This window comes from Neodiprion virginianus, chromosome 3 (genome assembly GCF_021901495.1).
Source record: "Neodiprion virginianus isolate iyNeoVirg1 chromosome 3, iyNeoVirg1.1, whole genome shotgun sequence".
NCBI classification, from domain to species: Eukaryota; Metazoa; Arthropoda; class Insecta; order Hymenoptera; family Diprionidae; genus Neodiprion; species Neodiprion virginianus.
In genome coordinates this window covers 13,881,996-13,897,937 of record NC_060879.1, presented here as the reverse complement: position 1 = coordinate 13,897,937, position 15,942 = coordinate 13,881,996, and the positions used below count along the sequence as shown (strand labels likewise).

Here is a 15,942-nt window from a genome sequence, read left to right as displayed (position 1 = left end):
TCTTGTCAAAACTTAAGTTGACTTAAGCCGTTATTTGACACATAGGCTCAATTGTAATAATTGTAATGAATTCTATTGGTATTTTTGTACATATTGCTAGCATTTTTTAGGCAGACGGTTGCATTCCTTCAAATACCAACTCCTCAGCCACAACACGTTTTCAAAGACGCAGTTCTATGCCGGAATGTATTCAGGGTTGGCATTGTACCAAGTCGGTGCTTTCCCCGCAAGGTTCCAGGTATTATCCGATAGGAAGTATCCATGGTTTAAGTCATGCCAGGGTGCCGCTTCCATATTTTTTAATTTTTCCAGTGCAGGGGGTATGATGTACATATCTTCCATATTATTAACTCTGGTCGCCGATTTTTCTCAAATATGCCGCCAGAAGATTAACTATTCAGCGTTCCACACACCAGCTTTATCCCCCTCGCGGATCAATTCCGTAGAAGTAGAGGGGATCACATAGATTATTTACGGTACATAACTGCATGAAAATTCAGACATGTTGAATTCTCCACCATGGTATTTCATTTGCAGACGATTTTCCTCAGCCATGTTAAACATTTCGGCCAGCTGATCAGAATCTTTCTGTAGAACCCTCGAGATTCTCGGTGGTAAGAAGACGTGGTATTCTCCCTCGATCGTTGCCCGAACGCACACCCCGAATTTCGTTTTGATCAGTCGTAAGCCCAGTGACGTCGTTCACCTTCCCAATTTCGAGTTGCGACATCTTCTTGGTCGGCAGATTCTCCAGGCGGCTGACGTGGTTGACGTTTGTCAGATCCATTGCGTTTCGATCAGAGTTCATTTTTTCACAAGTAAGAATTCACGACGCGAAGAGACGATGAGAACAGAGTGACCATCGGAATAAGCTCACGTTTCATACACCACCCATCCCTGCTACAATTTCCCTCCGGACAAGTCTCAACATGCATTTTGTCGCGAAAATTTTTGTGAACCCACCCTCTGTCCCAGACTGATTTATTGACAATGCCATCTGCGATTTCTTGAGAAAAAATTTCATGATATATTCAAAGCATTTAACCGTTATTTTGAAACGTTCTATTCCACCCCACTATCACCTCCATCTGATGAAAACCCTCTAATCCACAGATCTCGACCTGCATTTCATGAGCAAAAACCTTGCAATCTATTCAATGCATCCAGCGGTTTTTTTTGAAACCTTCTCTATATAAGTAGTCATCTTACGGCGAGCATTGGAAACAACGCAGATTCGATCGATAGAACATCGATTGATAGATAATGTGGAGGGGGGGTACCGCATGCGACAAACCCGCGGCAGTTCTCTGCCCAGTAACACCAACTTTCGCTCACGTCGGAGGTAACACCACCTTGAGGTGAATATTGGGCGCGCAACAAAGCCTATCGGTAAAACAGCGACTGAAGGCGCCATTTATGTGGATGCTCTTATAGGTCATAATTCCGTCGCTAAAATGTCTGCTAACCAACGGCAAAAGTTTGAAATGTCTGCTCACCCGACGGCAAAAAATTCAAATTGGCTGTTCATCTAATAACAAAAAAATCTCATGATCAAACTGCCTGCCAGTAAAATCGAACAAAAATACAGGTCGCGCCATGTATGATAACACGCCCGTCGGTAACACTATCGTAAGTTAAACTTACTTTTCGTGGGGGTTACATACCGACTATCGGTCAGGTAGGAATCGGGGCTACTCTGCCGGTACGCCGCCATTTCATGGCCCAGAACACTCATATCCTATTCACTCATATTTCCAGCGTATCAGTATAATAATATTCAGTATATATACATCCGTCGGAGCGACAACCCTCCATGTTTCCCGTGACAGTAAATTTTACAACAGTTAATTAATGTAGATCGTCAACATACAGTGGCTTTCACCATCCTAAATCACAATCAAAGAACATTTCAAATCATATGGTTGACACTAGATGCCAAATATTGTTGCGTCGACTTCCATCATGGACTGCAGTTTACACTGTATCTTGAGAGATAACGTACCGTACATTGCACCAAATCGTCACAGTAGGAGTAACTTTATTGTTTCCGGAGCAGCTATATGTTATGCTTCCCACAATATTATATTTCAATATATTGTAACGTTCTTAGACGTTACGAAAATAAAATAAGGATCCGTGAGTTTAATTAATAAGACAAAATCAAAGGTGTTAATAAAATGCTGAGCAAAAGCTTTAATTGCAGGGTACGTGTGTCCAGTTTCAAGTCTGAAACAAGACTGTTTTTACAATAATGTTGGTTGACGCAGCAACCTTATTCTTTTTAAAGACATAAGAGGTTTATAAACGTCTTTTATCTATGATGAGTACTAGATCATTAAAAAGAGGGCAAAACGGGTGATTTCACCCTTCATAACAATATGATAGCGTTCGGAGAATTAACACGTTTTTTAACATATACGTTATAGTATGGCCATGAAAACAAATAATCATTAGTGCATGTCGCTATGGTTCACATTGTATTAGACTCGATATTTTTATAGTATGATATCAGCTATTTTATCGTGGCAAAATGGTCAAAATATTGTAATGTGTCGGATCGTATTAGTGGCCTTCACCGATTTCTATGAATAACAACGTGATCATTATAATAAGCATCACGTTGGCCGTGGAAAGAAAACGTTATCATTAGTTTACATTGCAACAGCAACATCACATCATCTTTTTAGTTTCTGAAGATGTATGTTTAGAGTCACTTTACTTGCAGAAGACTACAATATCAATATTGTATCTTGGACTATGCATGCCATGTTCCAGAAATGAGATAGGTTGTAGCCATGACTGAGTATTCATGTTACTCATGGTATGAGTGTAGTTGACCATACAATCTGGGAGTTTTGATAATAATTTTAGTGATTAGGAACTTACGTACCGTTGAACATATATTATGTCGATTCATACAAGTGTCGTAAAGGAAACATCTCTTAAATTTTTGGTTAGTGAAAGCAGCGCCGGCCTTAGAGTCTTACGCGCCCTAGGCAAGCTAACGGATAATCACCCCCCCCCCCCCCCCCCCCTGGAATCGCGAAATCATCGAAATGAATTCAGTTAATGGTTCAGCACTCATCCGAAATTTCAAAATTGGCACACCTTGCTTTGGCATTGGCGAAGCCTTTCATTACTTCCGAAATGTTCATTGTAGATGCTGTGACATTTTTTATGGATAAAATTGCCGATACTGAAAGCCGGTCTTGGCTCATAGTAGACCGCAAATGAGTCTCTATGAGTTTCAGTTCACTAAAACTGCGTTCTCCGTTCGCCACAGTTACAGGATTTGTTAATAGAATACGTAAACTAATCCATAAGTTTGAGAAACAGTCCTGCATTTCTTTATCGTAAATAAGATGTAGTACTCGAAGAGGACTTGCTTTTTTCTCCTGAATCACAAACTGGATATGTAGAAGCTCAGTGTATAATTGAGTCCCATCAATATCTATTTGATCGATACCCCCCGACTCGGTTAGCTGTAACTAAAGATTAAGGGAACGTTGAAGGAGTTCAGAATTTTCTGGAAAGAGTTTAAGATTATATAAAAATCCCCAATGTTCCTCGTGTTTCTTCAGAAGCGTAAACCGTTCATCAATGGTAGACCTGGCCGTATCTACTAGAGGATAGAAAACTTGAGTTCTGAAGACTTCTTCCGGGTTTACAGAAACATTATCGTGTCCTTCGTAGGTGAACATGCACTTTTTTTTACGGGGACGTATAGTTTTGAAAGTCATTTCGAATCCAGATTGTTGAATCCGCGCTGTAAATTAGCGGCATTCTTTTTCACGGTTTACAGTCTTTAATCCTAATCTCTGCGTGGACATTTTAGTCACGTTTTAAGGTCATAAACTACTCAACTGCTGGAAATTCCCATCCCTTATGGACGAATTGCGTCGACTGATTTGCAAAAAAGGATACTCCTTACGCCGGTCTGCCACATCTGGCAGCCAGCCTTGCAATCTCGACAAATTCTCTACTTTCTACTCGTAAATACCTTTGCCTACCTACCAATCCTCTAATCTTCACTTTTCGTTCCTTGTTTTTTTATGACGTGTATCCTAAACGCCCGCACGTGCATCGCACATTGGGAATGTACGTTTCTGCTTCTGGCTCACGTGCTCACTTCCACTCCCAAGCAAAATTCATCCCTTCTCTCAAGGGACAATCCTACCCCTTCCAGTAGTTTTTTGGCCATCGGAACTTAGCTAATTTTTAAAACCTACCTTTAAGATCAGATTCGTTTCGACCAACGCGAAGAGAAGACCAACTTACTCTACTGCCACAACTTCTTCTCACTACCCCGCGTGAATCTCATACAACCGAACTCAACAGTGTATTCAAATTATTTTAAGTCTGTTAATAAATATATTTGTTGACTAAACCTTATAACATTGAATCATCTTTGAGTCAAACCCGATTGTCTCAAGGAAGCCAGTGCATCGAAAATCTTTCCCGATTGGTTTGACGAGGATTTACAACCCTCGTTGGTAAAAAATCTCTTACCGCCATCGATGCCGAGCGCAAACACAGATTTTTCCAAGATTTCTTCAGCAGCTGGAATTGCAGCATTTAATCCTGTCTGGCGATAGCCATGAAGATGGTCTTCGCAACCTCGGAGTGATTCGATAGCTTTAGGTAAATCTATGTCTTCTGCCTGCATAGCTTTACTCACCAGATTTACTTGGAAAAGTATGTCATACCACGCTATGAGCGTGATGATGAATTCGAAGTCTGACATACGCATTGCCAATGATCTTGCTTCGGACGTGATTTTCTGATAGGTAGATTCTTCTTCCAACTCTATGAGAGATTCATAAATTTCAATATACTGATATCGTATGGCTTTTAAACTTTGGATACGACACTCCCATGTAGTTTCTGAAACTTATTTATCTGTCAAATTGCCACGTAGTTTTTCAAGATTGACCAATGGTTGATAGATGCGCTAAATAGTGTAAATTCTCTGTACGATTCCAAATAATGAAACTGATTTGACATGAGATTTAGAGGCATCATCTACTACCAAATTTAACGAATGATATCCGCACGGATTAAAGAATGCTCGAGAATATGAATCAGTAATTCTCTTTTGAACTCCTTTGTGCTTACCCGACATATTTGCTCCATTGTCGTATCCTTGGCCACGACAATTACGCATATCCAAGTTACATTTTGTTGTGAATTCATTTAAGATTACAGATGTTAAGCTTTCTCCAGTAGATTCTTTTACGAGGCGATAACCAAGAAAGTGTTCTGTAATTTGAACTTTTCCGTCTGAGGTATCGACAAATCTAATTGTGAAAGACATTTGTTGAACGTGACTAATGTCTGGCGTGCAATTTAATATTATGGAGAAATACTTGGATATTTTTGCATTATCTAGTATGGTAGATTTTACTCGACTACCTAGTAGTTGGATAAGCTCGTTTTGAATTCTTTTCTCGCAATAGTGATCGTGAACTTCATGTAATCGGATTCGTCCTACATGTTCAATCATAACAGAATCAAACTTCCCCATTAATTCAATAAGACCTAGAAAGTTGCCATTATTTAAGGGAACCTTGCGGTCTAGAATTTTCAAAAAATCGATTTTTTTTCCCTCTATATTTCGAAAGTATAGTATCTTAAGAATATACTGTGAAAATTTGGTAATGATATTCACAGTATTTCAAGTTTTATAGCCCATTGAAGGTCGGCGCCAAAGTAAGTAGAAGGGTCGTTTCGCTCAGTGAATAGTTCTATTGTTCGTAGAAAAGCAGCTGCTACCTGAGTTGTCCACCTGAGTTGTAGTGAAAATATGAGAGTAGAGTATGACAAGACTGAAGTGATATTGTATGGTGCTGGAATTGCAGATTAATGTAAGTCTACGTTTAAATCTAATTTTTTTGAGAAAATACTTATTTCAAATTTCGAACGCCTTTATCTCGAAACTACTTTTTTTTGTCTTATGTTGATCAATTAAAAAAAACTACTCGACCGATTCGTCTCAAATTAAAATGTGTTATTAACTACACTGGCAGCTATCGCAGGGTCTAAAACGAAAATTTTCCATCAAATATTTATAATTTTTTTATGAGCAAAACATTGATAAAATCAGGCTGTTTTCCGACTTCTAATTTTGACAATACGCCATTTTGTAATTTTTATTTTTTTTTTCATTTTAGTTCCTACGATAGATATACTCACAATAATTGAGGGTCATTTTGAATTTTTCAATTTCAGATAACTGGAGAAGTTATTATTTTAAAAATAATAAAAAAATTTTTTTTTTTTTTCAATTTCAAATTTCCTAAAATTTATAAGTAATAAAACATACCTACAAAATATGAATAACATTGTGCATTTCTTTCATAAAAAAAAAATAAAAATGTTGAAAAGCAGTCAAATTTTCACCCGCTAGACCGCAAGGTCCCCTTAAAGTATCCAAACGATCGAAGCTTCCTCGAAAGGCCAAATTATTTTTCGTTAAATACAAGACAATCACTATTAAGCCCTCTAACACAGCTCTGAAATGTGCTGCTTCTCTATTGATCTGCCATTGTAAATCAATGTCGATTCCGGTACATTTTCGAAGGGATCTTTTAGCATCGATCCATTTTTGGTACGATGAAAAATGCAGCCTGCTTCTTTCATGAGTCTTTAAATACTCCCCAATAGCTGCCACTTATTAATCCCTTCCGTGCCTCGTTTCAATTTAGGGGAGTGATCAAAGAGCTTACAGCAAAAGCAATAGGCGTGGTTCGTCAATCTCGAATAATACAACCAGTTTCTAATTGTAGTTTCCCCATTTGAAAGCAGTCTTTGAAAAAAAGACACCCAAAAGCTACGATGTTTGTTATCTTTCGGAAAACAGGCTAATTTCAGATCCGCAGGAGCAATAGAACCTTTTGTAACAATGACATCTCGAATAGATGCTGTTATAGTGGTCCACTGTCCAATGTCTGTACAGGAAGAATCTGTTTCCAGAGTTTCAAGATTTTCCTGTGATGATTTTTCGTAACAATCTAATTCAGTGCTCTTTTCCTGACTGCTCATATGGAAAACTTGATCGACACTTTCAACTTCTACTTGAAGTTGCGGGACATCTGTAGCATCAAAACTCGATGAATCTGCAGCAGAACTCTCCGGATCCTCCGTAATATTGAAATGTTCGTTTTTTTTTTTTTTTGAATACTTCCAAGGTTTTTCACAGCAGAAGCGTTCGGCTGCTCATATTTGGCTTTTCTTTTGCGATTTTATGCCCCAGATGGCTTAGACGACATTATAGCTATAAGCTAATAATAGCAATAACCGCGTAATCTCAATAAAACTATACCTAATTGAGATACAAAGTATCAGTGTTAAACGTAAATTGATGTAGAAGACTGACGACATGTATCTGCTTTGCTACTGCAGCGTAACGCGACGAGTTATTCAAATGGGGCTTAATGATTCTACGCCAAACATATTATTCACGCGGGCACGGGGCGTGCCGTCGAAGCGTGCCACCATGTAACGACGGACTTAGGTACTTCGGTCAAACGTGTACGATGTACCCATTGTGACCGTGCGCCTAACCCACCTCGCTTCGAGTGCTCTCACTCGAGTCGAGTGCATTTGATGTTAACACCATAAAATTTTTTGAGTTCGATGAGAAAAATCTTGTCTCATCAAAAAATATAAAATAAAAACTTCATTTAAGTGCCCCTAAATCTGTGGCACCCCGGGCTACTGCCCGGTTTGCCCGCTCCTAAGGCCGGCGCTGAGTGAAAGAATGTATGTATTGTTTGCATTACTCGAGAAAATATTTTATCGTGCGCGAAAATTATGGTTATATTTTACACGTATACCTGTAACTTTATCACAGCGCTTACAATATAATGTAATACCGGTATAATGACTATAATTATGATTTGTAGAACAATAAAATTTTGACTATGGTGTCTTGTAATAGCAAGATCAGCGTTTTTTCTTAGCGTACCGTAGGTGCACATTAGTGTGGGCCTCAAATGGTCACTTCTGGATTTCGGCCAACTGACCTTCGGAATCGACTCCAGATAATTCAAAAATAAGTTCCTAATTTTTTTCAGATTTTCAGCTTAACTCTAGCTCGTGCCCCAAAGAGGGTGGATTTCATTCAACCCTTTCAGGCATGCATCATATCTACCGAACCGATTAGAATAATATTTGATGTAAGCGGGTTTCTTGGGTCGTTAATTAAGAATCTGAATTCAAAATTTGAAAATTCAAAATGGCGGATCCAAGATTGTGCAGACAAATCAGAAAAGTCATTTTATTCGAATAAGACTTGGTACACGGAGACTTGCGAAGTCGCTGATTACGAATTTGAACTCAAAATTACAAAATTCGAATTGGTGGATTCAATATGGTAATAATTAAGTGTCTTTTGGGTCTTTCGTCGCCCATATTGGATCCGGCACTTTGAATTTTCAAATTTTGAGTTCAGATTCGTATTTGCTATTTGTTGATAGCTTTTTCGACCTAGCCACTTGGAAGGAGTTAATCGCTGTGGTGTCAAAGATGAGAATTGAAGTTGGTTTAAATATACCTCATTTATTCATTTACTTTACATATATACACGTTATTCAAATGTTTGATTTCCATGTCATGGAAGGGGTTGTCGTGGTCCTCTGGCACCGCGGTGGAAGCTGAAGCGAAGAGGAGCGGCGACTCACAGGTGTTGTGCTCGGTGGCGGAGTATATAGTAGCTCTCCGGTGAGCTAGGCGGCGTAGGAGGACGACGATTCTCAGGCCTGTCGTAGGCTGTGACGATTCCCACTCACTGTCGGACTGTGTTGTCTGAGTGGCTACCGACGTGTAGGTGGGTAGTGACGCTACGAACGGAGACACCGCTGCTGGGATGACGCGGTTGTACCTTGGAGAGGTTATCCTGGCTCGTCGGACGTCTCAGAAAGATAGCAGGATGCTGGGTGGCCTGGTCAGAGGCCTTGAAGAGACGTCAACGGGTTGTAGTACCCAAGGAGCTGGTGGATTATGGGAACTTGTCCCTTTGGCTGAGCTGGCTGGTGCCAGAGTGAATGATTCAGTCATGCAGTAATCCAAAACCTGCGTGCTGTCGAGTAACTGTCGCGTACTGGTGGTGTAACGTGATAGTAAACCTTGAGTGTAGTTTATGACTCAATGTCGGTGAGACCGAAGTTGTCCTGTCGATCGGTGAGAACGGTGGTCTCTTATTCCAGCCGCGGCTCCACTTTAACAGTGGGAAACCACGCGAGCTGATTGCGAGACGCGCGCGGCTGCGTGCGTGGCGTCAGCGGCGCGTGTGACGTCGTGGGTGCTGTCCGCTGTGACGCGCGACTGGAAAGTGTGTGATGCTTGTTGCGGCGCGTGACTTGTGCGGCGCGCGACAGGAAAGTTGGTTTTCACAAGGTAGTTGTAAACAGATTCGTCTTCATCGACCGGAAATATTTCCTGTTACGAAATTTCATCTGAATTCATTTCGTAGATTTGATGTGCCTCTTATAAGGTTGAATTGGTAAATTCACCCTCTTGGGGGCATAGGTTAGAGTTCAGATAAAGATCACAAAAAATTGGAGTATCATTTTCAAATTCTGTGAAGCCGATTTGGGGAACGAGCCGATCGAAATTTCAAAATAACTTTATGAAGAACCATCCTAGTACATATAGTATGAAAGATAATGCAAATTTCGTTACGGGAATTTAATATCATATTCTTAACATACTTAACCATTATTTGATAAAAAAAAAATCACTTTTTTCCAAGACTCTGAACAAAGCTCTCCCTTAACTTAAGCTTCCCCCCCTTTGAGTCTTTCTTCCTCAATGCATATTGAATAATCATAACCTTATTCACACTACTTTACGGCCGGCAAATTTCTCAATTATACTGCAATTATATTTGTATGGTCCTTGATTCAAATTTCAAATGAATAAATCAAGGCTCATCGAAATACTATACGGTTTTTACGTTCGGTCTCTGTAAGCACCTATTTGAATTCTATCGCACGATAAAATCCTCCTAGAGACTGGACACAAAAATTGTATAATGTCTTGATTACGATTTGATTTATCCATTGGACATTATGACTAGGTTTTGCAACCAACATTTCCAGAAAAAGCATCAGCTCTCACGGCACAACTCTGTAAGATTCTGGAAGTACTACACCCTGTATCAAAAATCTCATTTTGAGACAAGCAACGAAGTGACTTTCACATGATAATCATCAAAAAATGCATCGAGTGAAGCGCTGATATGAATGAAACGTGCAACGAGGTACAGAGAGAAATGGTGACAGTTTTTGTATGTTAAAGTAAGGAAACATATTATTAAAAAGCCAAATTTAAAATACCGGTTTTTGCGGTGAGTTGGGTGGATTTATCTTCATGTCGAATCCCGAGGGAGACAGCCACTCGAATAAAAATATCATCAACGTGGCTGCATGTATAGCGACCAAGCCCACCAGCATCCAGGAAGCTGTATCGAATGGTTCTGAAAAAAAGTTTTGGAACATTACTTTTTCTATAAGCAGGGAGTGAAATTTTTCAAAATTAAAACCCTAGAATCATGCAAATTCCATGATGTTTGAAGTTATAATGCGTGCATGTGAAGTCGAAGAAAGCTTTCTTGAAATCTAACCATAAGGTTTATACAATGATCGTTGAATCGATTCTGCGGCATTTTGAAGAAGTTTTGACCACACCGTTGTATTTGTTATTTAAGTTTGGATGCATTATCGGCCTAGTTAGAAGGTTTGCACTTGTCTCCAATCACAGAAAGAAGAAGAAAAAAAATAATGAAAAGTGATCTAGGGAACTAACTCCATGCCATGATCTGTGTGGATAGTTATGCAGATAAATTGACAAGACGTGAAAGGTAAATTCATCTAACAATTGCAATTATTGGGGGTACAAAGACTAAGGAGAAAACTGATTCAATATGAGATTGATTGCATGTTCAAAGATTGATATAAGTAATGACTGTCATCTGATCCCGGGTACCATTCGACATGGTTAGTCTACATGCTACAATGTTACCACGTTTGATTAGCATAGCTTTCGTATCGGCAGGTGATATTGGAATTTAGACTCTAAATACAATGTAGCTACCATACAGATGAGAGATGGCTTTTTGACAGAGTCATATTAAGGAAAGCCTACGTAAGCTCCTGATATTCTTCCTTAGTATCAACCACATGGTTAGCAGCTATAGCTTTAAGCTGTACATTTGATGTCAGCTTCCTACATGGGTTCAATGTAGCTGCTACCAGCTCGAGCCAAGTAATATTGATGTCAACGTAGTAAAAATTTTTTCATCCTACGAGATTTTGGTTTAAATTTGGCTAATACCTCTCATTGTCACCATGTAACTTTTGGTGCATTCAGTTGCCAATGTTGTCTATCAAATACACCTGAGATTGATCTGGCTCCGATCTTATGAAACCACGTAGCCTTCATGAAAATCTAGCTTTTAATTCACCTGACATTTGTGTAGCTACGGTCTCACGCTGCCATGTGGTTTTTAACTATCTCGAATTTACCCAGCATTGACGAAGAAACCAGCTAGCATCTACTTATCCTGTGAATCGTGTTGATTTTCATTTAATTCTGTGTTACCTACATATCAGTGCTACTTGATTACAAGATGCGCTGAATTGACACTGCTTCATCCTGAAATGATGTGATTTTGATATAGCAGTTACATTATATTGTACACTTAGAAATATTTCGACTAGATGGAATTTGATTTTGCACACGTAGTAATAGATAATAAAAGACAGTTCTGGACACAGATTACTGCATGGACACAGTCACTGATACTCAAACAAGTTATCTGTATATATTCCCTAGTCTATAACTATACCCCTAGTTTGAGTGACTTTATATATCATCGGATCGTATAGTTGCTCCACCTTACGGGTAGTTTGCTCTGCCTCACCATAGTTTCAACCCGAATCGGGAAAAATTTCTCAGAGTTGTATACTGCGTCATAATAGACTTCGGATCTTTCAATGCAAAATTTATCAATTTTGGAAGGTAAGTCTTCCATCGTGAGTCAGCTTCCAAAAGATTCTTTTATCGTAGGTCAGCTTCCAGAAGGATCTTTTATCGTAAGTATGGCAAAAGAAGGTTCTTTTACCGCAAGTCAGCTTTGAGAAGGTTCTTTCATTGGTAATGACGCCCTTTGATGATCAGTGAACGTTTAGACGTAACGGAAAAGTAAAACGTCAGGGGACTTGCATTGACTGTCAACCGTACACGAACTCTCGGAATTTTGGCTGATGATCAATTTTCGGAATCACCTAACGGGTTTCGGTGCCATATTAATTTGACTTATCTTCTGTAGTTATACAGTCAAATCATCTTGCTTGATGATTTGCACTAATTGTGATGGTGAACAGTGATTTGAATCTCATCGCCATTATTAAAAATTATTGATTCAAAAGGTTTGGTTGCGTACATTTTTTGATGCATAATTGGCTCGTCGAAAATAACAGACGTTTACAAAATGTTCTGGATTTACTCTTCTGTGGTACAGAACAGGCGATGAAACAGCAGAATTTCAGACACAAGTGCCTGCATGTGAATAGATCCTTATCCTGATATATTTCATCTTTGTATTTAACACTTCCAATTTTAAGATATTCCACGAAGTCTAATGAAGGTTGAAGAGGACCAGGACTACCGAAATACTCGTAAACGGTATCGTTGCCGCGATTTTCGTATGCTACCCAATGATTTCCGGGACGATCCTTATTGTCAAAATTAAGGACAGCCCTTTCGTTTTCACGCATTACATTTTTCAGAATTTCGCTGCGCATGAAAACACTCGACAAATATAAAATTTGTATGATTTTTGCATATGTGAACAAATCCTTATCAGTTGATGCTGGTCGTCGTAGCTTGACATTTAATTTTTTTTGGGAAATAAAGGCCAAACCCTTTCTTGTGCGATTGAAGGTGAATACGTTTACTTAATGCAAAGGCTTTGCTTTAAGTTTTGTTCTGTCGGACGCTTCTTTCCAATTCTCGTTGAACAACGCTTTCATTATTCACAGCCTACGCCACACACGCGGTTATCATAGCTAATACATTCGTATTGCTGAGACCGGCAAAAATACGTACAAGAAGATGTGAAAATTCACTTATTTTACACGGTAGTAGTGTGATGCGTGGTGACCGCACGTATTGTTCGCCATCTCACTTTTTTCACAGCTTCTCGAGCACTCTTCGGCGCAGCCCTAATGATTGTTCTCGCATTTTTGCTTCAATCCGTGTACTCTTTGCAGCGAGTATTACTTCTTCGAAAGATATATTCTTTAGTTTTCGGCGTTACACATCTAATTTTTTTTTCATCTTGAACATGCCAGCTGAGCCTAAGCAGTTGCTCTTTCACTCGAATTTGCAATTGTTGCAAAAATCCGCTTCACGGCTTTATCGGTCAATATTTCATGCGCAGCACTTCTAGTTCCAAGATTGTCCCGATTTGTCGAAAAAGGGATGTTGCTTAGCTTGCACGCTTGATCAAAGTCTTTTTGCCGACCTTGTACCTGGACCACAGTATTATTGGCTGGAAACATGCACGACTTGACTTAATCGTGATATCCAGTGATGAAGCTAATAGCGTGCAGAAAGTTGAACAATACATGGGCAAACATCTATATGGGTAGACGTCAGAGAACTATTTCTTTTCTCTCAGACGTACACTCTTATCCCTAAAGACCTTCTGCTCGAAAACACCAACTTGTTGGTATCAATCAAATGAGACGATATTGATACAACTCTTGGATTGTAGCGAGAAAAAATACGGGTTCTTGGGCGATAAAAAATATTTAAACAGGCAACAAAATTGAATGGCAGGAGAGATTCTTTTATTAACAACGCTTGTTTCCAAGTAAAAGTCTAAAACGGTATGTAATATTATATGTGAATGTACTTTTTTTGACCTCAATAACGATGAATGAGTATTTTCTTGTACATGCAGGTCAATAAAAAAAATCAAATTGTTGACGATTTGGCCAGAGTAGGGGCCCTCCTCACAACAAAATTTTTAACAATCTGTCACAAAAATAAAACAGGGATAGATACAAAAAAAGGGAAAAAATTTTTCACAACTTAAAAATAGCTTACATAAGAAGGCAATTCACGACAAGTGAATGCGGAAAAGGAATTATATTTACCGGGTATGAGAGAATTTTTTTTGTATAATAAATTTCGATTTGGACATGAAGATGAAAACACATTTAGAAAATAAAATGTAAATCAAGACTATATTACGGTTATATAGAGCAATACGGAGCTCCCAAACTCTCATCTTACGAGGGGAACCCACCAACGTCCCCCCACCGATTCAATCCAAATTTGTCACACGTGTAGGCCATGACTAGCAGTCTAACTGGTGCAAGTAGTAAGACGCGCCTCTCAAAATCAGCCAATTTCGAAAAATCCGATATCGAAATATCCTTGATATACTTCCTACGTTATAAAGGTTTCGAAAAACACGTGGCGTAGTGTGGAAGCGCTTTATTTCATAACCGAAAGGTCACTGGATCGAATCTCGATGCTGGCAATTTTTCTTTTTCATTTTTTTTTTTTATCCATCACGTTATTCTAAAAACAGATGTATCACGATTGTGCCAAGTATTAATTTTTATCAATCAATTGTTATCGACAAAAAATTGGTATTTTATCGCGACTCCTGTAAAAAACCGAACTTACCACGAAAATATATAATACTTTATTCTTATACAATGTCAATAATTTTTAATTTTTTATTGTCGTTTTCAATGCTTCTGCGATCAGTACCGCCCTGCTTTGTGCAGTATTCCATAAATATAATAATATCAAATAAATGAAAATATTGATTTTGCACAAGTTTTCGTGTATACTTTCTTCATTTCCAATCTCCTCAAAAAAAATAATAATAATATTCCCAATTCCGCGTTATTCTCTTTCATATGTAAAATAATGATGATCAACTGTGAATAAAATATTAAAAATTATTGACATTGTACAAGAATAAAGTATTGTATATTTTTGTAGGAAGTTCGATTTTTCACAGGAGACGTGATAAAAATACTAATTTTTTTCGACAACAATTGATTATTAAAAATTAATAATTGGCACAATCGTGATACATCTGTTTTCAGAATGACGTGAAGGATGAAATAAATAAAAAATTAAAAAAATTAAGAATCCGACCATCGAGATTCGATCCAGCGACCTTGCGGATATAAAACAAAGCGCTTACACGCTGCGCCACGCGCTCTTCGAAGGTTTCTTAACGTAGAAAGTATATCAAGGATATTTCGATATCGGATTTTTCAAAATTGGCTAATTTTAAGAGGCGTGTGTTACTGCTTGCACCAGTTAGACTGCTAGTCATGACCTACACGTGTGATAAATTTGGATTGAATCGGTAGGGGGACGTTGGTGGGTTCCTCTCGTTAGATCAGATATTTGGCAAAGGAAACGGACGTCAAAATTGGATGACGGTTGGAGGCATTGAGACAACAACCGGCCGAACGCGAAGAGAAGAATTACCGGCTAGTAACAGACATAAATATGACCTAGGAACATAGAAACGAAACACAGCATTTTTGATGATAAGGTAGTCATGTGCACAATCGGTAACGTAAGAGCTAAGAATAATGTGTTACCGACGTACAGATATTCTGAGATGTTCAATATCAAGACGTAAATTAACTGCAAGAAGATGTGCAACAATAATACAGCTCTCCAGAAGAAGTCGTTTATAATACACCGGTTCGACGGCTAAGACGCTAGCAGGTTGATAATTAAAAGCATGGTACAGTTCAATAGAGTGTCTAATTAAAGCAGTGTAATTTTCGTCTAGGCAATGAATGTTACGTTTATGCTCATTGATTCTAGTGTGCAGTTGTCTACTAGTTCGCCCAATATATATCTTTTCTCAATTTTTTCAGGGAATTTTACAAA

General features: G+C 38.7%; 1 protein-coding gene across 1 annotated transcript in view; it reads right to left on the bottom strand.

The window, feature by feature from the left end:
* Window positions 1-15,942, bottom strand: part of LOC124300690 (glutamate receptor ionotropic, NMDA 2B) — a 1,918,249-nt gene that overhangs the window by 848,378 nt on the left and 1,053,929 nt on the right. The window contains exon 11 of the mRNA XM_046755014.1: window positions 10,338-10,477. Coding sequence (XP_046610970.1) covers window positions 10,338-10,477 — 140 coding nt within the window. The remainder of the gene's footprint in view (window positions 1-10,337; window positions 10,478-15,942) is intronic.